General features: G+C 47.0%; 1 protein-coding gene across 9 annotated transcripts in view; it reads right to left on the bottom strand.

Moving 5' to 3' along the window:
• The window catches only part of SUN1 (Sad1 and UNC84 domain containing 1), a 224,182-nt gene that overhangs the window by 3,876 nt on the left and 193,198 nt on the right, over positions 1-27,108 (bottom strand). For all 9 annotated transcript variants that reach the window (XM_063934520.1, XM_063934524.1, XM_063934519.1 and 6 more), the window contains 8 exons: positions 24,394-24,468; positions 24,255-24,295; positions 22,826-22,964; positions 22,266-22,511; positions 21,908-21,992; positions 20,452-20,567; positions 16,321-16,488; positions 16,145-16,237 (listed from right to left, as the gene is read on the bottom strand). In XM_063934520.1, coding sequence (XP_063790590.1) covers positions 16,145-16,237; positions 16,321-16,488; positions 20,452-20,567; positions 21,908-21,992; positions 22,266-22,511; positions 22,826-22,964; positions 24,255-24,295; positions 24,394-24,468 — 963 coding nt within the window. The remainder of the gene's footprint in view (positions 1-16,144; positions 16,238-16,320; positions 16,489-20,451; positions 20,568-21,907; positions 21,993-22,265; positions 22,512-22,825; positions 22,965-24,254; positions 24,296-24,393; positions 24,469-27,108) is intronic.

Genomic DNA, 27,108 nt, shown 5'->3' with positions numbered 1-27,108 from the left:
TCAATATTCTTTGAAAGTAAATTGACAAAGCAGATACCTGCACCTTTAGTGTAGATAAACGCAGTCCTCCATCTAACCCCGTTTGTAGAAATAACAAAAGACGGGAACACTTGAAAGATGATGTCGGAAACTTCCAAGCTTCACACCAACCTATATAGGCACGCCAAATCATGTAATATTGAGCTGTCGTAACTGGATTTCTAGCACGTAACATGGTTGTTATAACCGATAGTGGAATCCCCTCTCTTCTTAAGAGGGCGGTCTCAACAGCCACCCCTTCAAACGCATCCGCGCTAAATCGGGGTAAAGGAATGAACCCTGTCGTAACAGGTCCGGACGTAGCGGAAGCGGCCAAGGATCGTCTGCGAGTAAGCAACAGAGAGGGCAGTGGAAACAGATACCCGAGGCTGTACGGCCACGCAATCGTGAGAGCATCCACTGCCACTGCCTTTGGATCTCGCGTTCTGGACACATACTGGGCTTTTGGCGATTGTGGCGAGATGTCATCAGGTCCACTTGAGGGTAACCCCACCTCTGGACCAACATGTGAAACACTTCTGGATTTAATGCCCATTCTCCTGGATGAAAATCCCGATGGCTGAGATCATCCGCCTCCCAGTTGTCCATTCTCGTAATGAACACTACCGCCAATATCACTTGGTGATGTTCGGCCCAATTGAGGATTCGAGCTACTTCCCACATTGCCATGCGGCTTCTCTTTCCCCTTTGTTTATTGATGTACGCGACCGCCGTTGCGTTGTCTGACTGCACTTGGACCGCTTGAGACCGAAGCAAGTGCACTACTTGTCGTAGCACATTGTAAATTGGTCGGAGTTCTAGGACATTTATAGACAGCCATCTGTCGTGATCCTCCCAGAGACTCTGGAGCTGACAATTTTGAACTACAGCTCCCCAACCTCTGAGACTCACGTCTGTGATTAGAACTATCCAATTCCAGACGCCTAACCGATTTCCTGCGGTTAGATTGTGTACTTGCGAGGCCGACCACTGTGCGAGCCCATGCAGTTGAAAAGGAAGTGAAATCTTCCGAACAGAAGCGCTTTGAAAGCCGCCACTATTGTGCCTAACAGGCGAATGCACAAACATACCGAGGCTTGAGCACTAATCGTACCAGATGACGAATAGTCTGTACTTTCTGTTCTGGTAGACAAATTCCTCGATCTACCGTATCGAGAATCATTCCTAGGAAATGAAGTCGTTGAGACGGAATCCGATGTGAGTTCTTAAAGATGACAAACCAACCGTGCTGAACCAGCACATTGTACCTTAGCAACGCATGTTGAAGGCGCATTTGGTTGAGACGAAGCTTTGATGAGCAAATCGTCTAAGTACGGAACTATTATCACTTACAGGAATATGAGATGAGCCATCAAAACATACATCACTTTGGTGAATACCCTAAGCGCTGACGAGAGGGCAAACGGTAGAGCCTGAAACTGATAATGGATCTGACGTATTGCAAACGCAAGAACCTCTGATGAGGTGGCCAAATCGGAATGTGTAAGTACGCATCCTCGAGATCCAGCGCAATCATGAATTCCTGTGGCTCTAAACCTGCAAGTACTGTCCGCAGAGATTCCATCTTGAATCTGTAGTAAGTATGCAATATTGGCCTGACCAAGCCATCCGGCTTTGGTACCACAACAGACTGGAATAATAACCGTGACCTTGTTGGTGTACAGGGACCGGAATCAAAACTGCTGACTCCAGCAGAGAGTGAATGGCAATTTACCGAACCGCCCTCTTGCCGTCCTACACAGGCAGTCCTGTGTTGAAAAACCGCAGAGGCGGTAGACTGTCGAACTCTTATCTTTTAACACTAAATTGCGGATCCACCCATCTGTGGATATCTGCAACCATGCCAAATGAAACGTCTGAAGGCGTGCTCCCACAACTGGAGAACCGAGATGGGTTGGGAGCCCGTCATGCCACTGGCTTGCCGGTGACCTTAGCGTCCGGACGACTGGCGTTGGTTTGTTGAAAACCACGTCCTCGACCTCGCCTACCAGGCGTGGCTGTTTGTCTACCACGGCCTCGAAAAGGGCTGAGGTCTAAAGGATTCGAACGCTGGTCCAGAGTATCCCGTGAAAAATACCTTTGTCCAAATCAGGACCAAACAACCTTTGCATAAGGTAATGCTTCTATTCTTCTCTCGACCTTTGCCTCCGCCTGCTAAGGACGCAGCCAGAGCGCTTGTCGTGCCACAACGAGTGACGCTGAAAGGCGAGAACTGACTAGGCAGACGTCCATAGAAGCTGTACATAGATAATCAGCAGCTTCGCAGATTTGATCAGCGAGAAGCATAAGGTGGACGTTTTGTAGGGAGGACCTGAGTCCTGTTATCCAGACAAGCAATGCCGTAGTTACCCAAATGCCAACCAAACACGGTCGAAGCAACACCCCTGCTGCTGTATACAGCGACTCTAGCATAGCTCCCATGGAGATGTCACTGACTTTGGAAACGGGTAACTAGACTGAAATCGGCGAGGTTTAGAAACCTGTGTATCAGGATCCTATTAACATCTTATTTAGAGATTCCACGCTGGAGATCTGTGGCCTAGTAAAGACCACCTTATAAATTGTCAGAGCCTCTTCAGTCCCTGTAAACTTCAGAGACTGACGCACCCACGCTATCTGACTGCTGGTCTATTCACCCTTCTCACATTCATCATGCGCAGTTAGGCCTGGCATAGAATCGTCAGGATTGCAACATAGCAGAAACTGGGAATTTATAAGGCAAATGAAAACTATCTTTGCAAAATAGGAGATGAAATGGGAGTATAAAATATACTGTGCATGTGGTAGAACTCACCGGGAACCCACTGGTACAGACATTGCAGTGAAACAACTTTTCCGTCTTTGCTGGTGACTGACTTATTATGTAACCAGACAAATAAATAGACAAAGACAAACCAATTCCACCTCAGTAAAATTGCGAAAATGTGTATATGATCAAAGTGCAGTGCACGTGGCCAGACCATAAGAAACCTGATCCAAAAATTCCTACCAACACCCCTGCGCCATCCGGTGGAGCAGTGTTGTAGGACAGGAACGTTCTGGAAAAGAAACAGAAAAAATAAGATTTCTCTCACCGGTAAATCTATTTCTCGTAGTCCGTAGTGGATGCTGGGAACTCCGAAAGGACCATGGGGAATAGCGGCTCCGCAGGAGACTGGGCACAACTAAAGAAAGCTTTTAGGTCACCTGGTGTGCACTGGCTCCTCCCACTATGATCCTCCTCCAAGCCTCAGTTAGGACACTGTGCCCGGACGAGCTGACATAATAAGGAAGGATTTTGAATCCCGGGTAAGACTCCTACCAGCCACACCAATCACACCGTATAACTCGTGATACTATACCCAGTTTAACAGTATGAAAACAACTGAGCCTCTCAACAGATGGCTCAACAATAACCCTTTAGTTAACAATAACTATGTACAAGTATTGCAGACAATCCGCACTTGGGATGGGCGCCCAGCATCCACTACGGACTACGAGAAATAGATTTACCGGTGAGTAAAATCTTATTTTCTCTGACGTCCTAGTGGATGCTGGGAACTCCGAAAGGACCATGGGGATTATACCAAAGCTCCCAAACGGGCGGGAGAGTGCGGATGACTCTGCAGCACCGAATGAGAGAACTCAAGGTCCTCCTCAGCCAGGGTATCAAATTTGTAGAATTTTGCAAACGTGTTTGCCCCTGACCAAGTAGCAGCTCGGCAAAGTTGTAAAGCCGAGACCCCTCGGGCAGCCGCCCAAGATGAGCCCACCTTCCTTGTGGAATGGGCTTTTACTGATTTAGGATGCGGCAGTCCAGCCGCAGAATGCGCCAGCTGAATTGTGCTACAAATCCAGCGAGCAATAGTCTGCTTAGAAGCAGGAGCACCCAGTTTGTTGGGTGCATACAGGATAAATAGCGAGTCAGTTTTCCTGACTCTAGCCGTCCTGGAAACATAAATTTTCAAGGCCCTGACTACGTCCAGTAACTTGGAATCCTCCAAGTCCCTAGTAGCCGCAGGCACCACAATAGGTTGGTTCAAGTGAAAAGCTGATACCACCTTAGGGAGAAACTGGGGACGAGTCCTCAATTCCGCCCTATCCATATGGAAAATCAGATAAGGGCTTTTACATGACAAAGCTGCCAATTCTGACACACGCCTGGCTGAAGCCAAGGCCAATAACATGACCACTTTCCACGTGAGATATTTTAGATCCACGGTTTTAAGTGGCTCAAACCAATGTGATTTTAAGAAACTCAACACCACGTTGAGATCCCAAGGTGCCACTGGAGGCACAAACGGGGGCTGAATATGCAGCACTCCTTTCACAAACGTCTGAACTTCAGGTAGTGAAGCTAGTTCTTTCTGGAAGAAAATCGACAGAGCCGAGATCTGTACCTTAATGGAGCCTAATTTCAGGCCCATAGTCACTCCTGCTTGTAGGAAATGCAGAAAACGACCTAGTTGAAATTCCTCTGTTGGGGCCTTTTTGGCCTCACACCAAGCAACATATTTCCGCCATATGCGGTGATAATGCTTTGCAGTTACATCTTTCCTGGCTTTAATCAGCGTAGGAATGACTTCCTCCGGAATGCCCTTTTCCTTCAGGATCCGGCGTTCAACCGCCATGCCGTCAAACGCAGCCGCGGTAAGTCTTGGAACAGACAGGGCCCCTGCTGCAGCAGGTCCTGTCTGAGCGGCAGAGGCCATGGGTCCTCTGAGATCATCTCTTGAAGTTCCGGGTACCACGCTCGTCTTGGCCAATCCGGAACCACGAGTATTGTTCTTACTCCTCGTTTTCTTATTATTCTCAGTACCCTTGGTATGAGAGGCAGAGGAGGGAACACAAACTGACTGGTACACCCACGGTGTCACTAGAGCGTCCACAGCTATCGCCTGAGGGTCCCTTGACCTGGCGCAATATCTCTCTAGTTTTTTGTTTAGGCGGGACGCCATCATGTCCACCTGTGGCCGTTCCCATCGATTTACAATCAGCGTGAAGACTTCTGGATGAAGTCCCCACTCTCCCGGGTGGAGGTCGTGCCTGCTGAGAAAGTCTGCTTCCCAGTTGTCCACTCCCGGAATGAACACTGCTGACAGTGCTAGTACGTGATTTTCCGCCCATCGGAGAATCCTTGTGGCTTCTGCCATTGCCATCCTGCTTCTTGTGCCGCCCTGTCGATTTACATGTGATGTTGTCTGACTGGATCAGTACCGGCTGGTGTAGAAGCAGGGATTTTGCCTGACTTAGGGCATTGTAAATGGCCCTTAGTTCCAGAATATTTATGTGTAGGGAAGTCTCCTGACTCGACCATAGTCCTTGGAAGTTTCTTCCCTGTGTGACTGCCCCCCAGCCTCGAAGGCTGGCATCCGTGGTCACCAGGACCCAGTCCTGTATGCTGAATCTGCGGCCCTCTAGAAGATTAGCACTCTGCAGCCACCACAGCAGAGACACCCTGGTTCTTGGAGACAGGGTTATTAGGCGATGCATCTGAAGATGCGATCCGGACCATTGGTCCAACAGGTCCCACTGAAAGATTCTGGCATGGAACCTGCCGAAAGGAATTGCTTCGTAAGAAGCCACCATCTTTCCCAGGACCCGCGTGCAGTGATGCACCGATACCTGTTTTGGTTTCAGGAGGTCTCTGACTAGAGATGACAGCTCCTTGGCTTTCTCCTCCGGGAGAAACACTTTTTTCTGGACTGTATCCAGAATCATACCCAGGAACAGTAGACGTGTCGTCGGAACCAGCTGTGATTTTGGAATATTCCGAATCCAACCGTGCTGGTGTAGCACCTCCTGAGATAGTGCTACTCCCACCAACAACTGCTCCTTGGACCTCGCCTTTATTAGGAGATCGTCCAAGTACGGGATAATTAAAACTCCCTTTCTTCGAAGGAGTATCATCATTTCCGCCATTACCTTGGTAAACACCCTCGGTGCTGTGGAGAGTCCAAACGGCAGCATCTGGAATTGGTAATGGCAATCCTGTACCACAAATCTGAGGTACTCCTGGTGAGGATAGTAAATGGGGACATGCAGGTAAGCATCCTTGATGTCCAGGGATACCATGTAATCCCCCTCGTCCAGGCTTGCAATAACCGCCCTGAGCGATTCCCTCTTGAACTTGAATTTTTTTATGTATGTGTTCAAGGATTTCAAATTTAAAATGGGTCTCACCGAACCGTCCGGTTTCGGTACCACAAACAGTGTGGAATAGTAACCCCGTCCTTGTTGAAGTAGGGGCACCTTGATTATCACCTGCTGCGAATACAGCTTGTGAATTGCCGCTAGCACAGCCTCCCTGTCTGAAGGAGTAACCGGCAAGGCAGATTTTAGGAACCGGTGGGGTGGAGACGCCTCGAATTCCAGTTTGTACCCTTGAGATACTATTTGCAGGATCCACCTGTGAGCGAGCCCACTGATCGCTGAAATTTTTGAGGCGGCCCCCCACCGTACCTTGCTCCGCCTGTGGAGCCCCACCGTCATGCGGCGGACTTGGAAGAAGCGGGGGAGGACTTTTGCTCCTGGGAACCTGCTGTTTGTTGCAGCCTTTTTCCCCTACCTCTGCCTCTGGACAGAAAGGACCCGCCTTTTCCACGCCTGTTTTTCTGAGTCCGAAAGGACTGTACCTGATAAAACGGCGCCTTTTTAGGCTGTGAGGGAACATGGGGTAAAAATGCTGACTTCCCAGCAGTTGCTGTGGAAACTAGGTCCGAGAGACCATCCCCAAATAACTCCTCACCCTTATAAGGCAAAACTTCCATGTGCCTTTTTGAATCTGCATCCCCTGTCCACTGGCGAGTCCATAAGCCTCTCCTAGCAGAAATGGACAATGCACTTATTTTAGATGCCAGCCGGCAGATCTCCCTCTGTGCATCTCTCATGTATAAGACTGAGTCCTTTATATGCTCTATGGTTAGCAGAATAGTGTCCCTGTCTAGGGTGTCAATATTTTCTGACGGAATCTGACCACGCAGCGGCAGCACTGCACATCCATGCTGACGCAATAGCTGGTCTAAGTATAATGCCTGAGTGTGTATATACAGACTTCAGGATCGCCTCCTGCTTTCTATCAGCAGGTTCCTTGAGGGCGGCCGTATCCGGAGACGGTAGTGCCACCTTTTTAGACAAACGTGTGAGCGCTTTATCCACCCTAGGGGGTGTCTCCCAACGTGACCTATCCTCTGGCGGGAAAGGGAACGCCATTAGTAACTTCTTAGAGATTACCAATCTTTTATCAGGGAAAGCCCACGCTTCTTCACACACTTCATTTAATTCTTCTGATGGGGGAAAAACTACGGGTAGTTTTTTCTCCCCAAACATAATACCCTTTTTAGTGGTACTTGGGTTTATATCAGAAATTTGTAACACCTCTTTCATTGCTTCAATCATGCAACGAATGGCCTTAGTGGACATTAGACTAGACTCATCGTCGTCGACACTGGTGTCAGTATCCGTGTCGACATCCGCGACTGCCATCTGAGGTAGCGGGCGTTTTAGAGCCCCCGATGGCCTTTGAGACGCCTGGACAGGCACGAGCTGAGAAGCCGGCTGTCCCGCATTTGGCATGTCGTCAAATTTTTTGTGTAAGGAGTCGACACGTGCACGCAATTCCTTCCATAAGTCCATCCACTCAGGTGTCTGCCCCGCAGGGGGTGACATCCCTTCTATAGGCATCTGCTCCGCCTCCACATCATTATCCTCATCAAACATGTCGACACAGCCGTACCGACACACCGCACACACACAGGGAATGCTCTAACAGAGGACAGGACCCACAAATGCCCTTTGGGGAGACAGAGAGAGAGTATGCCAGCACACACCAGAGCGCTATATAATGCAGGGACTAACTGAATTATGTCCCCTATAGCTGCTGTTATATATACTGCGCCTAAATTTAGTGCCCCCCCTCTCTTTTTTACCCTTTTCTGTAGTGTAGACAGCAGGGGAGAGCCAGGGAGCTCCCTTCCAGCGAAGCTGTGAGGGAGAAATGGCGCCAGTGTGCTGAAGGAGATAGCTCCGCCCCTTTTTCGCGGACTTTTCTCCCGCTTTTTTATGGATTCTGGCAGGGGTAATTATCACATATATAGCCTCTGGGGCTATATATTGTGGTATTTTTGCCAGCCAAGGTGTTTTTATTGCTGCTCAGGGCGCCCCCCCCTAGCGCCCTGCACCCTCAGTGACCGGAGTGTGAAGTGTGTATGAGGAGCAATGGCGCACAGCTGCAGTGCTGTGCGCTACCTTGGTGAAGACTGATGTCTTCTGCCGCCGATTTTCCGGACCTCTTCTTGCTTCTGGCTCTGTAAGGGGGCCGGCGGCGCGGCTCCGGGACCGAACACCAAGGCCAGTTCCATGCGGTCGATCCCTCTGGAGCTAATGGTGTCCAGTAGCCTAAGAAGCCCAAGCTAGCTGCAAGCAGGTAGGTTCGCTTCTTCTCCCCTTAGTCCCTCGCTGCAGTGAGCCTGTTGCCAGCAGGTCTCACTGTAAAATAAAAAACCTAATTATATACTTTCTTTTTAGAAGCTCAGGAGAGCCCCTAGTGTGCATCCAACCTCGGCCGGGCACAAAATCTAACTGAGGCTTGGAGGAGGGTCATAGTGGGAGGAGCCAATGCACACCAGGTGACCTAAAAGCTTTCTTTAGTTGTGCCCAGTCTCCTGCGGAGCCGCTATTCCCCATGGTCCTTTCGGAGTTCCCAGCATCCACTAGGACGTCAGAGAAAGTATGATTAAAATGGCCTCCAGCCATGTGCTTATAGTCAAAGAACATATAGCATATTTCGTTACATGACCATATATACATACATACCGTATTTTATATACATATCCTATGGTATAACATTGTCTATGGTATAACAAGTGCTACACGAATGCATATATAACACAATGCAGCCCCTTCTTTAGCATAGGCTGTGTATTGCTGCTGCTGTGGCATAACAACCCCCCCCCCCCCCCCCCCCCCCTGCAGCTGCGCTACAAGTATTAGGGACAGGGAAACTCCTGACTGCCCAGCATGAGCCCACTAGTTACTAGAGGGCTGTTTTACAGGGACAGACCGCGGCAGCAGTGCGCACTGTCCGCGGTCTGAGTGATCAGAGGCGCCGGCATCCCCCCCCCCTGCTACCCCTTAGTGTGTGCAGGGAGCGCTGGCAGTGCTGAGCTGCCGGCCTTTATTGAGACAGACCGCGGCAGCAGTGAACGCTGTCCGCGGTCTGAGGGAGCAGTTACCTTCCCCTAAGCGACGGAGCCTCCGGCCGTTACAGGGACAGACCGCGGCAGCACTGAACGCTGTCCGCGGTCTGATTGCATTGCAGGCAGGGAGCGCTGAGAACGGCGCTTGCAGCGGCCGTCCAGCGCGTCCCTCTGAGCGGCGGCCGGAAATAGGGGAGCGGCGGTGGGGCGCTGATAACAGCGGTGGTGGGGACGGAGCAGCGGGATGCCTCGGTCGACGCACATAGCAGTCCCCCCACACAGCGGGTCGGCAGCGTGAGCTGACCGCCCCTGTCATAAATACCTGGGTTCCTGTACTCTGACGGGGCTTCTACAGCAAGCTCCGTTCTGCAGCCTCAGCTGAAGGTAGCTGATGTACTTGGGCTCTGACGGGGCTTCTTCCAGCAAGCGCCGTCCAGTCCTTTCTGCAGTCTCAGCTGTTGTTAGCTGAGCTGCTTGTGGCTGTGAGGGGGCTCCTTTGTGAGGCCCGACACGCCAAGAGCTGCACGCAGCAGCAGCTTCTATAATCCCGTACCCAGAGCTTTTGTGTAAGCTGGGAAAGGATTTAATGTATATAAAAGAAAAAAAAAAAAAAAAAAGTAAAAAAATGTATGTCCCCCTCTGGAGGTCCACACTTGTGCTTCCTGTCCATGTGAGCACCGAAAAAACACTGGGGTATTCTGGGAGTATGGAGGGGAGGAGAGTTACTGAAATTTGAATATTCAGTGCCCAGTCCTTGCTAACACCGTCCATATCCCAAGAGTACTCCAGTGACCCCTAGTGGATGAAAAAGAATTAACGTGCAGAGAGTTACATTCAGTGGGTATTTTGTTTCTGTGCAGGGTGAATAATGGCTGCTTTATTTTTACACTGCAATTTATATTGCAGATTAAACACACCCCACCCAAATCTAACTCTCTCTGCACATGTTATATCTGCCCCACCTGCAGTGCACATGGTTTTGCCCAACTGCTAACAAATTTGCTGCTGCGATCAAATCTGAATTACTCCCTATATCTTAATGCAGCTCACAGTGAGAGATAACACGGATTTTAGCTTGCAGCCCGAGTAGGGGAAAAGTAGAGAATAATCTTTAAAAAAAAAAAAGCGGCATCTCTGGCAGGGTATCCGGTCACTAGGTCAACCACACTTCGGTCGACCACTATTGGTCGACATGGGTTCTAGGTGGACATGGTCTCTAGGTCGACATGATTTTTTTTTCTTTTTCATGCTTTACGATCCACGTGGACTACAATTGGGAAGGATAACCTGTGCAGAGCGCAGCGAGGCACCTTGCCAGAAGCCGCAAGCCATGCAAGGGGACATGGTGCACTAACTGGGGTTGGGGTTCCCGGTCACACTACAGATAAAACGACACCAAATTTTTATTTTTTTTAAACCTCATGTTGACCTTCTGTCATGTCGACCTAGAGACCCTGTTGACTTAGAAACCATGTCGACCAACAGTGGTCGACCGAGACACTGTCGACCCTATGATCCACACCCCTCTGGCAGACGGCTCACTCAGGAATCATCAAGCACTCGGAGGCATTTAAATAGCATAACAGGAACAAGTCAGTTTTCAGGAGATTTTCTATAAAATGCTTAAAATGGTTGAATTATGTGAATATGTAAATTGGGGTGTGGTATAGATGGGAAATTTGTTTTTGAACTTGCAGATAGGAGTAACAAGTGTTTTTTCCTGAATATTTTTGAAACTTGCTTTAAAACAAATCACATTACACTTTTTTCTGTGCCCCAAAATAATCAACAGGCTTTTATTTGGTGAAAAACACTTGTTTACCTTCATTTTACCACTGATGATAAACACAAACATCAATCATTTGCACCAAGAATCTCAAATACTTTGCTTATTGCCATTAATTGCTGTCCATTCGGTTATCCAATCTTATTTGCCACTATTTGGGTTCACAGTAACTTACAAACTTTTTCATGCAATATCCCCACCAGGTGGCAGACTGTAGAATTACTGCACAAGTGCTGCAAATAAGCTTTTACAATTGAACTGTGCAACTGAAAGGAGTGTGCTGGATGAAAATAACCAGCATAGTGCACAGTAAATACCTTCCCATTTGCCCCTGAAGGCAAGAAATTCTGGGAAGAATCTCCAGCAGTAGACGTCCGTCTCTCGTCTTTCTATTCTAAAAAGGCGGTGCTCCCTGCTCCGGGATCTTTTACGGTAAAGGACTCGGGGGTTAGGAAAACAGAGACCACACTAAAATCTATCTACACTGCTGCAGGTGTAGCTCAAAGGCAGGTCATTGCTGGTTGCTGGATGACACATGCCATTCATACATGGGCTACTCAGATTCAGGAGGGTCTTTCGGGTGATATGACCTTGGTTACTACTGTAACTTTCCTGAAACGCATTCAGGACACGGCAAGAGTCCTCTGTGACTCCCTTAAAGAGATTGGAAATATAAATGCTAGAACCACTACTATGGCTGTGTCTGCACGCAGTGCCATATGGTTGCGTCAATGGATTGCAGATGCCGATTCCAAACGTAATGTGGAATCTCTTCCCTTCACAGGTGAATGGCTTTTCGGAGGTGAATTGGATGAATGAATCTCCAAAGCTACTGCTGGGAAATCCATGTTTCTCCCTTCAGGGTCTCCGCCTGCTAGGCGTACCTATCCGGGACCGTATACTCAGTCTTTTCGGTCCTCCAGATTTTGATCTAGGGCCCGGGGTGCCTCCAATGCAGTTGGTCCAGTCCCAGGTCATTGTTCCAGTACCCCTGCTACACAGAGGACAAGGTTACTACTCCAGTTTGTAGTGCCAAAACCAGAAGGGTCTGTGAGACCCATTTTGAATCTGAAGTCCTTAAATTCTTACCTGAAGGTTTTCAAATTCAAGATGGAATCTTTGAGAGCAGCGATCGCTGGCCTGGTACAACAAGAATTCCTCGTGTCCCTGGATATCAAGGACACCTACCTCCATATCCCGATTTGGCCTCATCAGGCCTATCTACGGTTTGCCCGACTGAACGATCACTACCAGTTTCAGGCATTGCCCTTCGGCCTGTCTACAGCTCCGAGGGTGTTCACGAAGGTGATAGCTGAAATTATGTTCCAGCTCAGAGTCCAGGGGGTCAACATTGTCCCTTACCTGGACGATCTCCTGATAAAAGCAAGTTCCAGGGAGCTTCTACTGCTCCATATAGATTGCACTATCCAACTTCTGTCTCATCACGGGTGGATCCTCAATCTACAGCAGTCTCAACTGGAACAGTCTCATAGGCTCCTGTTTCTGGGTAGGATACTGAATACTGTAGCTCAGAGTGTTCCTCCCTGAGGACAATGTGAGAACACTTCAAGAGAAGGTTCGCATGGTTCTCCGACCTGCTCGAGTTTCCATTCATCTTTGCATAAAATTGTTGGGGAAAATGGTGGCCTCGTACCATGCCAGACCCTTCCAATTGGACGTCCTGAACAAGTGGTCCGGTTCACATCTTCAGATGCACCGAATGATTCAGCTGTCACCCCCAGGCCAAGATTTCACTCCTGTGGTGGTTACAGCCTTCCAACCTGCTGGAAGGTTGACGTTTTGGGATTCAGGATTGGATCCTCCTCACGACGGATGTTAGCCTGAGAGGATGGGGAGCAGTCACCAAGGGGGCCTGCCCAAGAAGCCCCACTTCCAATCAACATTCTGGAACTTCGGGCTATCTACAATGCTCTGATTCAGGCCACACCTCTACTCAGGGATCAGGCGATCCAGGTTCAGTCTGACAAGGCCACAGCAGTGGCATACATCAATCGACAAGGAGGGACAAAAAGCAGGGCCTGCATGCGAGAAGTGTCAAAAATATTTCTCTGGGCGGAAATAAATGCAAGAGCGCTGTCCGCAATTTTCATTCCAGGAGTGCACATCCTGAGTCGCCACGACCTCCACCCGGGGGAGTGGGGATTACATACTCAGGTGTTTCAACAGATTGTCGACAGGTGGTGATATCCGCAGATCGACATGATGGCGTCTCGCCTCAACAAGAAGCTTCGTTGCTACTGCTCGCGAACCAGGGACCCTCAGGTGACTGCAGTGGATGCACTGACGTCGCCTTGGCCTTACCGGCTGGTCTATCTATTTCCTCCGATTCCGTTGATTCCAAGAATGCTCCAACGGATCAGACATCACAGAGTCCAAGCAATCCGGATTGTGCCGGATTGGCCCCGAAGGGCGTGGTACGCAACTCTTCTGGACATGTCCATAGAAGACCCTTGGCCTCTGCCGCTAAGAAAGGATCTTCTCCAGTAAGGACCGTTCATCTACACGGACTTACGGCGGCTTCGTTTGACGGCATGGAAGTTAAGCGGAATATCCTAGCTCACAAAGGGCTTTCCAAAAAGGTCATTGCCACTATTGTGCAAGCCAGAAAAACTGTGACGTGAAAACATCATAATATCTGGAGGAGATCTGTCTCTTGGTGCGAGGAACGCACGTATCCGCCTGCGGAGTTTCACTTGGGACATTTCCTACAGGCTGGTGTGGAAAAAGGCTTACGTCTGGGTTCCGTTAAGGTCCAGATTTCAGTTCTCTCAATTTTCTTTCAGAAGAAATTGGCGGTGTTGCCAGAAGTTCAGACCTTCTTACAAGGGGTACAACCTCCCTTCGTGCCGTCTAAGACACTCTGGGCTTTGAATGTAGTGTTGAAATTTCTACAGTCCTCCTGGTTTGAGCCTCTGATGACGGTAGAAGACAAGTATCTCCACATGGAAGACAGTGATGTTATTGGCCCTGGCTTCTGCTAGGCATGTCTCAGAATTGGGGGCATTATCGTGTAAGTTCATACTTTGTCTCTTAAGAGGACAGAGCGGAGCTCTGGACTAGACCGCAGTTCCTGCCGAAGGTTGTCTCCGCGTTCCACCTGAATCAACCTATTGTGGTTCCGTCCTGTTCTGACGCTTCGGCTCCTCCGAAGTCTATGGATGTTGTGCGTGCCTTGAAGATCTATGTCAGGCGCACAGCTCGGGTCACGAAGACGGATTCTTTATCCATGCTTTCTGATGCACAGAAAAAAGGTTGTCCTGCTTAAAAGCAGACTATTGCTCATTGGATTAGGCTTACTATCCAACAGGCCTATGTGTCAGCAGCCTTACTTGTTCCTCAGTCTCTGAAGGCCCACACTACAAGGTCAGTGGGCTCTTCCTGGGCGGCTGCCCGTGGAGTCTCGGCCTTGCAACTATGCAGAGCGGCTACCTGGTCGGGGAAGAACATTTTTGTGAAATTCTACTAATTTGATAGCCTGGCCAAAGAGGATACCCAGTTTGGGCAGGCGGTGCTACAGCAGTCTCCGCAACAGGATTTACCGGTAGGTATTTAAAATCCTCTCTCGTATTTCATAAGGGATATTGGGCGCCCGCCTCTGTGCGGTGACTTTTGCAGACTGACTTCTGCAGGTTCTGTTCTGTGTTTCCTGTTCAGCTGTTGCTGTTTTTCTGTTGACAGCCATTGCTGGCCAGGTTATGTTATGGTGTGCTGGTGTGAAAATCTCACCACACTTCTTGTCGTGTTTCCTTCTCTCAAGTATGTCCTTTCTCCTTTGGGCACTGTTTTACCTATAACTGCCTGTAGGAGGGGGCATAGAGGGGGGGAGCCAGAACACCCAGTTGAAGAAATTTAAAATGCACTGGCTCCTTTGGACCAGTCTATACCCCATCATACTAATTCTGTCCCCAATATCCCTTATGGACTACAAGAAAAGGATTTACGGGTAGGTATTTAAAATCTTATTTTCTAGATCGACAGGGACTCCAGGTCGACATGACAAAAGGTTGACGTGTGTTTTTAATATTTTTTTTTCTTCACTTTTTCATACTTTACGATCCACATGGACTACAATTGGGAACAGTAACCTGTGCTGAGCGCAGCGAGGCACCTTGCTCGAAGCATGGCGAGTGAAGCGAGCCAAGCGAGGGGACATTGTGCACTAATTGGGGTTCCCCATCATTGTACGGAGAAAACGACACCCGGAAAAGTGAAAAAACAAAACCTCATGTCGACCTAGAAACCATGTCGACCTAGACACTGTCGACCTAGGTCTAGTCTATCTAACATACCACACCCGAAATTAATCACCAACTTGTCGAGGTGTACGGTGATAACATCACGTTACGGAAACAGGTTTGGTGCACTGCTTGTGGCGGACGTGCTTTGCCAGCCGGATCACTGCTCATCTTGAATATATATCCTGCCGTTTTCAAAGGAAGTGCACAAAACTAAACCTGTTTCCTTGACATTACAATCACTGTACACCTCAACAAGTTGGCGATGCATTTCAGCTGCTGATGTGCCCTTTACACATAGATAACATGACACACCTCATTGTTTAACTATGTTTCCGCCAGCATGCCATCTTACAGATGATGTTGGGACAGTATGACTGACATGAGGCGCAGTCTAATGGCTGTGAGGGGAAGCAGTAGTCTACCTGCTCTGGCCTAGCGGGAATTTAGAATGGAACAGAGAACATTACACATGTGAGAGGTCTTGTTACCTTACTTATTGAACCACCATCGTATCTAAATTTATTACACACATTTCTTGAGCAAGGTAAGTGTTTTTTTATGTGATTAAAACAAAGACCAAATCCATCCCAACGCATACGTTTTGGCCAAAATACAACCTAGCATCAACATATATATATATATATATATATATACATATATATACATACATACACACACACACACATATATATATATATATATATACACACACACACTCACATACATACACACATACATACAACTTGTTTAAATTATTGAGCAGTATGGAGGAATGAAAAGCAATGAATGAACGCTGTGCAGTACAGCTAAAGGACTGTTAGACCCAAATAGCTGGGACTGTGCTTCAGCAGCAGTGCTCCTAATCCACATAAAAAGCAGTTTACCGTCACAGGGAAGATCTGCAGAGGCTCTCCCTCTTCGTTATAGACAGACTGGATTAATAAGACGCCATCTTCCTGATACTCATCTTCCAAGCCCTGCCAAGAATGAAACTGGTCAATGTTGTGCAATATAAAAGATGAGAGCAGGAAATGCTGGACACCCAGCACACACAACTTACATATACAGCAAAATCTTTTGGAGCACTCGTGATGTTGCCAGTGGGGGCCAGGGACTTCGGAATGTGCTCCAGTGAGAATGCACTTGGGTGAATCCGCATTGAAAGTCGCACTACCAGGTATCCTTGAGTGCCTTTAAATGCCCAGCAGTTACCAGGGTACATGTCGGGCTGAAAGAGGAGGGTATAAATGATCTTTACACAATTAAGCCAGGAGGCTGGAGAAAAAACATAATTTAGCTGCAGATTTTAGAGCACACGCAGTTGCCATTTATATTCTGAACAAAATCCTCCTCATTTTCCACCAACTAGCAAGTCTAACATAATACCAATGCTTTAGATGAAAGTAGGGGCATTTTAAGAGAGAAGGAGGCCCGTGTGCAGCCGCCTCCGTCCGGGTACCTCCTCTCTACCCGGAGGCACATTAGAAACTTCTGTGCACACCAGAAGCTAGTTTATTGCCGGAGGGATTTGTGATAGACAGTAAACTTCAGTTATAGCCGATTTCTGTATTAACCACTAAACTGGCAAAAAAATTTTTTTAAACATCGGTGCAAACATCGATGGTCAGAATACTACTTCTTCACATTTTCCCGGTGCCTGCTCCAATGCTCCTTTTTGTAGCCTCCGGGGGTCCGGAGGAGAGTTAAGGGTCTGCTATATAACATTTCTCCAGCAGCTGATAGTCTATGCAGCTGCGGGTGGGGGGTGCTGCTGGGCTGACAAATCAGCAGTGATCAGCCGCACGGCAGACACTGGGGGGTTTCCTCTGATCACGGCAGCTGCAGGAAGATTCTCTTCATATAGCCGCAGGAAGATTCTCTTCATATAGCCGCAGAGTGGGCTTTTCGACTGGTCGCATCAGCTGCGACCATGTCAGGAAAAGCCTAGCCTGGACTTGTCTGGCCGTCAACGTCGCTAATGGCGGTTTGCCCTATGGAGTTGCTGGGCTTCCCCTAAACTCTCTATTTAATCTATTATAATGCGGCAGGGGCACAGCAACGGCAGACTGTTTTAGCAGGGCACCCGTAAAAGGGTAGGGCGCATTTTGCCCTTTAAAAATCGGGCAGGGCCTGGCGCCCTGCTAAAACAGCCTAACGTGAAGACTATTTGACTACTATGGTAATCTGACACATAGCTTTGGCATGTTCCTCTAATGAGAACCATACAGCTACACCAATCGGCTGCCATCAGTGATCGGCGATCCATCGTAGAATTGGGGACAATTCTGCATGTTAAAAACCCCTGATTCGCCAATGCCGTAAATTTTTTTGGTCGGGTTCAGCAAATTGTGGAAATCCATCGGGAGATCGGCAAATTTACAGAAATCAGTTGTTGGTGTATGGGCCCCTTAGAGTAAAATCCTTCTCCGCTTCTCACCCATCCCGTCATCAGATAACCACAGAAGATTCCTACACAACTTACAAAACTAATTCACAAATATGCCCCATATGATAGTTTGTATTTTGGCACTCACACCTGTCTGCCCTCAATATTAAGAAATTGTACAAGGACCGTTTAAAAAATATATATATGTAGGATCAACAAATTAAATGTCTCATTAATGAGGGCAACAAAAGGTCAACATTCATAAGAGTACAGGATGCCAAATATTAATTTGTTAAAATCACAAGTAATTATTTTTTAACGGCTGTAACACACATTAATACAAGAAGGAGCAGAAGAAACGCTTTCTGGGGGCACTCTTATAGTTATAAAATTTAACTTTTATTACTGTACTTTAAAAAGGTTCCGGTATGAATGGTCGACCATGTTATGGTCGACAGTCATTAGGTCGACCACTATTGGTAGACATTGATATGGTCGACATGGACACATTGTCGACACATGAAAGGTCGACACATGAATATGTCGACATGAGTTTAACTTTTTTTTGGTGTCGTTTTTTGCGTAAAGTGACTGGGAACCCCAATTAGTGCACCACTTCGCTCGCCATGCTTCGGGCATGGTGCCTTCGCTCCGCTACAGCTTCGCTCGGCACAGATTACCGTTCCAATCGTAGTCCACGTGGATCGTAAAGTATGGAAAGGTTCCCCAAAAGAAAAAAAAAAAGTTAAAAAAAACTCATGTCGACCTTTTCATCTGTCGACCTCTCATGTGTCGACCATGTGTCCATGTCGACCAATAGTGGTCGACCTAATGACTGGCGACCATAACATGGTCGACCATCTGAACGGATACCCTTTAAAAAAACAGTAAGTATTTTAATCACATACAGATAGACAAACATCACATATAACATATAGGGGTGTAGTCAATAAGAGTCAGATCTATTACGACATGCATTTGTCGGAATGGATCCGGCATGCCCTATTCAATGAGAGGCCAAATCCACCATTCCCTGTGCCCTGCTGCTGCTATCAGCAGCTCCCCGTGTGTGATTTCACAGGGTACCGCTGGAGGAAGCCGCCGGAAAGGACACACCAAAGGGTGCCATGCCCACTGGTAAGCACTCTCTCCCTGCCTCGCCCTGCACCCCCGTCTCCTCACCTCAATCGGACTTTTTTTTTTGTAAAGTCGGATTGTGATTGTCGGAAACAGGGCCAAATCATGTCAGATTTAGCCCCGTTTTCGACAGAAACTCGCGGATCGGCAGCTATTCCGCCGATCCACGTGTTTTCCGACAAGTCGGGAATTCCCGACTTGTCGGAAAAAAATCAGGCCATCCTAAATCAGTCAGAAGCTGCCGTCTTTCCGACAAGACGGCAGCTTCCGACTCTTATTGAATACACCCCATAGTTGTAGATAATAGCAGAGATAATAAATGATCTTGCTGTAATAAATGAATCAAATAGACAATGTGTAGTTCACTTATAATTCAGAAAGCTTGAGCAAAATAATTTTTCAAAACTGGCAACATATTTTCAAGGTCTCATAGATAATTCCTATTGATACAGTAGGTAACAGCTCATCGTGCAGATACTGTATACAGCCAGTAAAGAATAATAATTACTTCAAACAACAATCACCAATGAGTCCACACCACAGAATATCTCACAAAACTGCCAAATAGTTGATATCAGTCTTTAATGTGAATATTGTTGATTAATAGCATGCAATGTGAGGGTGTGTCGTACATGATAAAGGTAAAACTCCATGCATGAGTGGAGGGGTAGTAACAGGCAGCCATGTATTTTGTCACTAATTGGGGCAGCTGCTGCTCACTGTGTGCAGGTGCATTTAGAGTGAGTGAGCGTGTCCCGGTGTCACAGGGTTTAGAATGAAGTTAATTTGGTGCTGCTGTTGTAGTGTAACGACCTGAGTGCCCTGTTGTATTCAGCGCAGGGGACTCAGTAGATCATTAGCCACAATGAGAGCGCGCCGACGTAGAAGATGATTGAGTGTCAGAAAAGTTATAGATTAAATACACACGGCCTGCCCTCAGAGTATGCTGCTTCCCTGCATGTGCCACTGGTAATAGTGCAGGGTGAGCAATACTCTTATTGTGGTGTTGTGTGTGTGGAAAGCAGAAAGGTCAGCGGCAGTGTTCCGTGATACACTGTGGAACTATATATTCTTAGCAATTGATTCACACCCTAATTGATACACCTGTGCTCAGGTCTCCCCCTCCCCTTCAAATACATACACAATAATACATGTATTTTGTGGATAACTGGGGACAACCACATTTAGCAAACACATCTTCAAGTTATTAAATATTATACATTTACATATTGGGGGTGAGGATCCACAAGTTAATGTGCATGTTGTACAATCACCAACACATGAAGATTGCAGAGTACCACAACAGGCAGCGACAGGAGGTGGGTCTTTTAGAGCGACTGAGGCATGGATACATTCTAAATACTTCAGAGTGAAATCTAAGCCCCTCCAAAGTACTAATATAGGTAGGGGAAACTGGGAGCAGATTATTTTTAGTGATAAAACCCTTAACATTGTACAGAATCCAGTTTGCGAACCACAGTATGAAGCTCTAATGCAAGTCAAGTTTTTTTGTTTTTTTAAACTACGTAATGGCTGGTTGGAAATTTGGGCTTGCAGTTAGTAGGCCCCAGACACTTTGCTTTGTACAGGTTTGCAGGAGACAGAATGAATGTGAACAGCGTTATGAAGAACAGTGCTACATGTAAAAGGTCAGATCAGTAGACTCACCTGTATAACCACTCTGGGAGACTGAGATATATACCACAAGGGAACGCCAAACAGGCTCACCAGTGCAGTCTTTGTTTCGTAGGTCTCAGAGCAACGAGTGCCCAGGATACTCCCACCTACAAAAAACATCAGGATAAAGGAAAACCAGTACCAGCCAACTATGGCACCTTTTCATATGTTGTATAATAGAGTTTGAGGGGCATTTATGAATCCCGTTCTACTGGGGAAAAGGTGGTCTAGCCAATGCCACCCAAGTATTAAACTACAAAATTGCATTAAAAACAAAACAAAAATAAAAATTGGTTGCAATGAGCAACATCTTTTCTGAGCAGCTACCGGGAAAAGTTTTTGTAACTATGTACAAGACTTCTTTAGATTGTTTTTATAATATGCCATTACCTACTGTAACCAACAATTACTAGGCAGGGGAATTTAAAGACTAAACACTAGCTACCAGGGTCAGACCCAGGTAAGGGTGCAGAGTAAACCGCGCAACCCGGATTATACGGCCTGGGTTATGCTTAAAAGCTGCTGACTGGCTGTGTATGCAGTGTAATACTCCCTTCACACTGCATTTAGCGGGTCGTGCTTCTCGGGTGTGACCCCTTTCAGACTGGCGTCCCCAACCATGTCATACTGCCGGGTTGGTGACATCAGCGGTGGCTCTTGGAGATCAGATGATGACAGTGAATGGGTAGCAGGTTGCATCGACCCGGCAACCCGTTCACACCACGCAGCGATGCGTTCAACCCTGCTCTCTAGCGGCTCGACCTAGGTTATTTCCCCTGGCCTCTTTCACACTGCAGCAAATCCTGGCTTTCTGCGCATTTACGTGCAATAAGTTTATTTTTAGGCACGTAAAACTGGTTTCAATGGGGTCTGACCTGGGTTGAGAGTACAGAAATCCGGGGTGGACCAGAGATTTTGGTGATAAAGTGGTATAAGTGACACATATCACCTAAACTGATATTTATATTTGTATTTAACATACTCCCTTTTTAGGTTTTATTTTCTGTTTTGGTTTCTCGTTCAACGTGGAGTGTGCGCCACTAAGGGCTTTGTCTATATATTTATGCTTAAAAACTAAAAAATGGTTTTGACTCCATCAGAACTCAAAGATTAAAGTAAAAAAAAAAAAATAGAAGTAAACCTGTGAAACAAAATAATGCATCTTGGGAGAAACAGAAAGCTGCCGGACTACGAGGGATACATTCCTGAAGAAGGGGGTAAGCAGAGTTTATAAACTCATTAGATGTTTATAAGAGGAAATGCCAAGTGACTCAGTTTGTAAACACATAATCTTGGTGCTCGCCGTATAGTTATAAGATTTACTTTATATGAAGTATAAACTTCCTGACTGTCAATGGAATGACGCACACAAATACAAACCGGAACACACAGGTGGCCTGAAAACCCCACAATAGCTGCTCCTATTAGTTAGAAATCAACAGCTTACCTCCAGATTCCAACGCATAGTCCACCATGCCAGTGCGGTCCTGAGAGTAGAGCCTCAATGCATTGTTTACAATAACATGAGCCTCCTAGAACAAAAACAAAACAAAAGTCGCATATGGCTGTATGGAGACATTTGTAAAGATTTAACTGTTTGTACTGCATGGTTACAAAAGAAAAAAAAAAGCTTTTATGCAAAACCTGCAGATAGTTTGAATACTGACCTTTCCAGCAAACAAAGCAATTACAAGCACATCAGCAGAGGCAGAGTGCGTGAAATATTATCGTGTAGAACCCTGCTGCTCCACCCAAGACCACCACATAGACAAAGACATACGTATGTAACGGGGAGAGACCCTCACCTCCTCTGTAATGCCAGATATCACGCCACTCACAGCTCCTTCCACCACTTTTGGCGTCGGCATCTTCTTTGTAATAGAGACTGTCTGTGTGATGTTCTTCAGGATCCGGAGCTCTAGTTCTTGCAGTCTGGCGGAGAAGTCCTCATTGCTCACATAGTTGGTGGAAATCCACTGCAATAAGGACTCTGGTAGGTTTGCTTGGCTGCCAAACATCATTTGGATGGACTCTTTTACCTTGGCATCCACCTAGTCAAACAAAAAAACGTGCGTTATACTGTAGGTTTTACCCTAGTATTGTAGTCTGGAATTTACTATTTAGCAATTCCAACAGTAACAATATTCCTCCCAGTGCATTCATAAAAGCGGTAGAAGATTGTCTAATGTTATAGACTGGGCAATTGGTACCGATTCTATCTATTAAGGAACCACTCCATTAGAACCAAGTGCTACACACACACACACACGAACACACACACACACACACACACACACACACACACACACACACACACACACACACACACACACACACACACACGTGTAACACTCTGGTTACCCACCTTCTGAAGAAGGCAGTCTGATAGATCACAGCTAGATTTTGCTGCCTGCTCTTTGAGAAATGCTGCCTTGTATGCTTCAAACTCTTGCGCTAGACTGTCAACCCTTCTCCGCAAAACACTCTGATCTTTTATTTCATCACTGCATAAAAACAGCAAAAAGGAAAAAGAGGGCATTGAGTATGAATATGTAGCAAGAGGGAGATTCCATAATGTTATATCATGTTAATAACCTGCTGCCCAAACAAACGACCCCTAGATATATGGCTAGGACAGTGTTAGATTTTTTTTCTTTGTTTTACATTTTATGTCTGGATAGGTTTTGTCTTAATATAGAAGGCTGCAGTAAAGAACCGGAGAGTGTCTATTATGATATAGTGTTCATTGTTGCGATCTACCTTTGAAAGCATATTTCTAACAATACCCAGACACAAATGATCTAGCAGAGGACTTTTGCTGCAGTACTGGCATACATTTTTCTGGATTGATGGGGCAGGCTACTGAAGGTTATTTAAGCATTACTGTATCCTCTGTGGATCAAAGATTTAAGGCGGTATCCAATTAGCTGCGGTAATTTACTGCAGCTAATGGATACGCCAGGGGCTATCAAATTAGCCCTGATACCTGCCATTTATCTGGGATTATGCTTCACGTGGCTGTACAATCCCTGATAGACATCAGATTCGCGATAACACATGGGTCTGAATAATTATCCCGGATCCCATGTGTTATTGCATGAAAAGGAGTCCTTTATCTCCCACCAAAAAAAAAACTTTAGTTGGATAGACAAACAATGAAATTGTGCTATCAGCCTGTTTTGTGTTTTTTTCGGGAGAAAAACAATCGGGCTAATTGGATACCGTCCATAGAGGTAGATTTACTAGAACTTTTAAAACAAAGTTCCAGTGTTGCCCACAACAACTAGATTGTATAATTTCTCTTGCATTTTAGAAAACAATGGAATCTGATTGGTTGCTCTGGGCAAATCTACCCCTTAGGGCATAGTTTCTCACACTGTACCCAGGACCCCACACAGTGCATGTTTCCAGGTCTCCTCAGAGACTCGCGAGTGAAAGAATTCGCTCCACACGTCTCTGTGAGTAATGAATACACGTGTGCACCTCTAGGTGACCTGGAAAACATGACCTGTTTGGAGTCCGGATGACAGTTTGAGAACCACTGCCTTAGTGTAAATGGTCATCACTACACTGGCTTACAATCAGTTTGAAAGAGTCCAAGATAGCTGCTGATTGGCATTATAAATATTGGGTGTAGATTAAAAGATCTACAATGAATACAGATGTAGCCACGCTCAGCCATTGTTTTTTTGTATTGCAGATGTGTAATGGTATGTGTTTACAAACGGTTTTGATCAACGGAAAAGATTTGAGAATACAGTTACGAAATAAAATACAAATATTAATAATATTACCTAATGTTTAACTGAGCTCTTTTCCGGTCTTCCTCAATGGCCTAGAATTTTAAATAAAAATGGTAGCATCAGTAAAGATTCCATCACGTGTTCTCAGGTGCTTCTGCAGGACACGAGAAGAACAGCAGACCCTACAAACCTCTGACAGCTTGCCAAGTAGTGCCTCTAAGTGTAAGATGCGAGCTTCATGATTCCTACTAATGGGGTCCTCTTCCTAAGACAAGAGCAGGCAAAAGAATAAATGATTTGCAGTTTAGCAGAGGTGAAAAAAATGTAAATAAATCAATTACAGAAACCTATAAACTGAACTCTCTGCTGCACCAGTTTCCTGATGCCCCTGGGGAGATTCTAAACAGCCAGCATACAATGTTATGGCTACATTTTCCTGTGATATCAGGGGTTACCTGGTTGACACCCATTTACACATAACACTTTATATTTATATTTCTCTAACGTCCTAAGTGGATGCTGGGGACTCCGTAAGGACCATGGGGAATAGCGGCTCCGCAGGAGACTGGGCACAAAGTAAAAAGCTTTAGGACTACCTGGTGTGCACTGGCTCCTCCCCCTATGACCCTCCTCCAAGCCTCAGTTAAGATTTTGTGCCCGAACGAGAAGGGTGCAATCTAGGTGGCTCTCCTGAGCTGCTTAGAGAAAAAGTTTAAAGTAGGTTTTTACTTTCAGTGAGACCTGCTGGCAACAGGCTCACTGCATCGAGGGACTAAGGGGAGAAGAAGCGAACTCACCTGCGTGCAGAGTGGATTGGGCTTCTTAGGCTACTGGACATTAGCTCCAGAGGGACGATCACAGGCCCAGCCATAGATGGGTCCCGGAGCCGCGCCGCCGTCCCCCTTACAGAGCCAGAAGACTGAGGAGTCCGGAAAATCGGCGGCAGAAGACGTCCTGTCTTCTTTAAGGTAGCGCACAGCACCGCAGCTGTGCGCCATTGCTCTCAGCACACTTCACACTCCGGTCACTGAGGGTGCAGGGCGCTGGGGGGGGCGCCCTGAGACGCAATAGAAATACCTTTTTTTGGCTAAAAATACATCACATATAGCTCCTGGGCTATATGGATGTATTTAACCCCTGCCTAAATTACAATAAAAAAGCGGGAGAAAGGCCGCCGAAAAGGGGGCGGAGCCTATCTCCTCAGCACACTGGCGCCATTTTTTCCTCACAGCTCCGTTGGAGGAAGGCTCCCTGACTCTCCCCTGCAGTCCTGCACTACAGAAACAGGGTAAAACAAGAGAGGGGGGGCATAAAATTGGCATATAAAGATATACAGCAGCTATATTAGGGAAAAACACTTATATAAGGTTATCCCTGTATATATATAGCGCTCTGGTGTGTGCTGGCAAACTCTCCCTCTGTCTCCCCAAAGGGCTAGTGGGGTCCTGTCCTCTATCAGAGCATTCCCTGTGTGTGTGCGGTGTGTCGGTACGTTGTGTCGACATGTATGAGGAGGAAAATGGTGTGGAGGCGGAGCAATTGCCTGTGTTAGTGATGTCACCCTCTAGGGAGTCGACACCTGACTGGATGATCTTATGGAAAGAATTACGTGATAGTGTCAGCACTTTACAAAAGTCTGTTGACGACATGAGACAGCCGGATAATCAGTTAATACAGGCGTCTCAAACACCGTCAAGGGCTCTAAAGCGCCCGTTACATCAGGTCGATACAGACACAGACACGGACTCCAGTGTCGACGGTGAAGAAACAAACGTATTTTCCAGTAGGGCTACACGTTACATGATCACGGCAATGAAGGAGGTTTTGAACATTTCTGATACTACAAGTACCACAAAAAAGGGTATTATGTGGGGTGTGAAAAAACTACCCGTAGTTTTTCCTGAATCAGATGAATTAAATGAGGTGTGTGATGAAGCGTGGGTTTCCCCCGATAAAAAACTGCTAATTTCTAAAAAAATTATTGGCATTATACCCTTTCCCGCCAGAGGTTAGGGCGCGCTGGGAAACACCCCCTAGGGTGGATAAGGCGCTCACACGCTTATCAAAACAAGTGGCGTTACAGTCTCCTGATACGGCCGCCCTCAAGGAACCAGCTGATAGGAAGCTGGAAAATGTCCTAAAAAGTATATACACACATACTGGTATTATACTGCGACCAGCAATCGCCTCAGCCTGGATGTGCAGTGCTGGGGTGGCTTGGTCGGATTCCCTGACTGAAAATATTGATACCCTGGACAGGGACAATATATTATTGACTATAGAGCGTTTAAAAGATGCGTTTCTATATATGCGAGATGCACAGAGGGATATTTGCACTCTGGCATCAAGAGTAAGTGCGATGTCCATTTCTGCCAGAAGAGGATTATGGACGCGACAGTGGTCAGGGGATGCGGATTCCAAACGGCATATGGAAGTATTGCCGTATAAAGGGGAGGTCTATCGGACTTGGTGACCACGGCAACGGCCGGGAAATCCACCTTTCAACCCCAAGTCACCTCGCAGCAGAAAAAGATACCGTCTTTTCAGGCTCAGTCCTTTCGTCCCCATAAGGGCAAGCGGGCAAAAGGCCACTCATATCTGCCCCGGGGCAGAGGAAGGGGAAAAAGACTGCAGCAGACAGCCTCTTCCCACGAACAGAAGCCCTCCCCCGCTTCTGCCAAGTCCTCAGCATAACGCTGGGGCCTTACAAGCGGACTCAGGCACGATGGGGGCCCGTCTCAAGATTTTCAGCGCGCAGTGGGCTCACTCGCAAGTGGACCCCTGGATCCTGCAGGAAGTATCTCAGGGGTACAAATTGGAATTCGAGACGTCTCCCCCTCGCCGGTTCCTGAAGTCTGCTTTACCAACGTCTCCCCCCGACAGGGAGGCGATATTGGAAGCCATT

The sequence above is a fragment of the Pseudophryne corroboree genome, chromosome 7 (genome assembly GCF_028390025.1).
Source record: "Pseudophryne corroboree isolate aPseCor3 chromosome 7, aPseCor3.hap2, whole genome shotgun sequence".
In the NCBI taxonomy this organism is placed as follows: Eukaryota; Metazoa; Chordata; class Amphibia; order Anura; family Myobatrachidae; genus Pseudophryne; species Pseudophryne corroboree.
The sequence above is the reverse complement of the archived record's forward strand: the minus strand, read 5'-3'. Positions and strand labels throughout refer to the sequence as shown.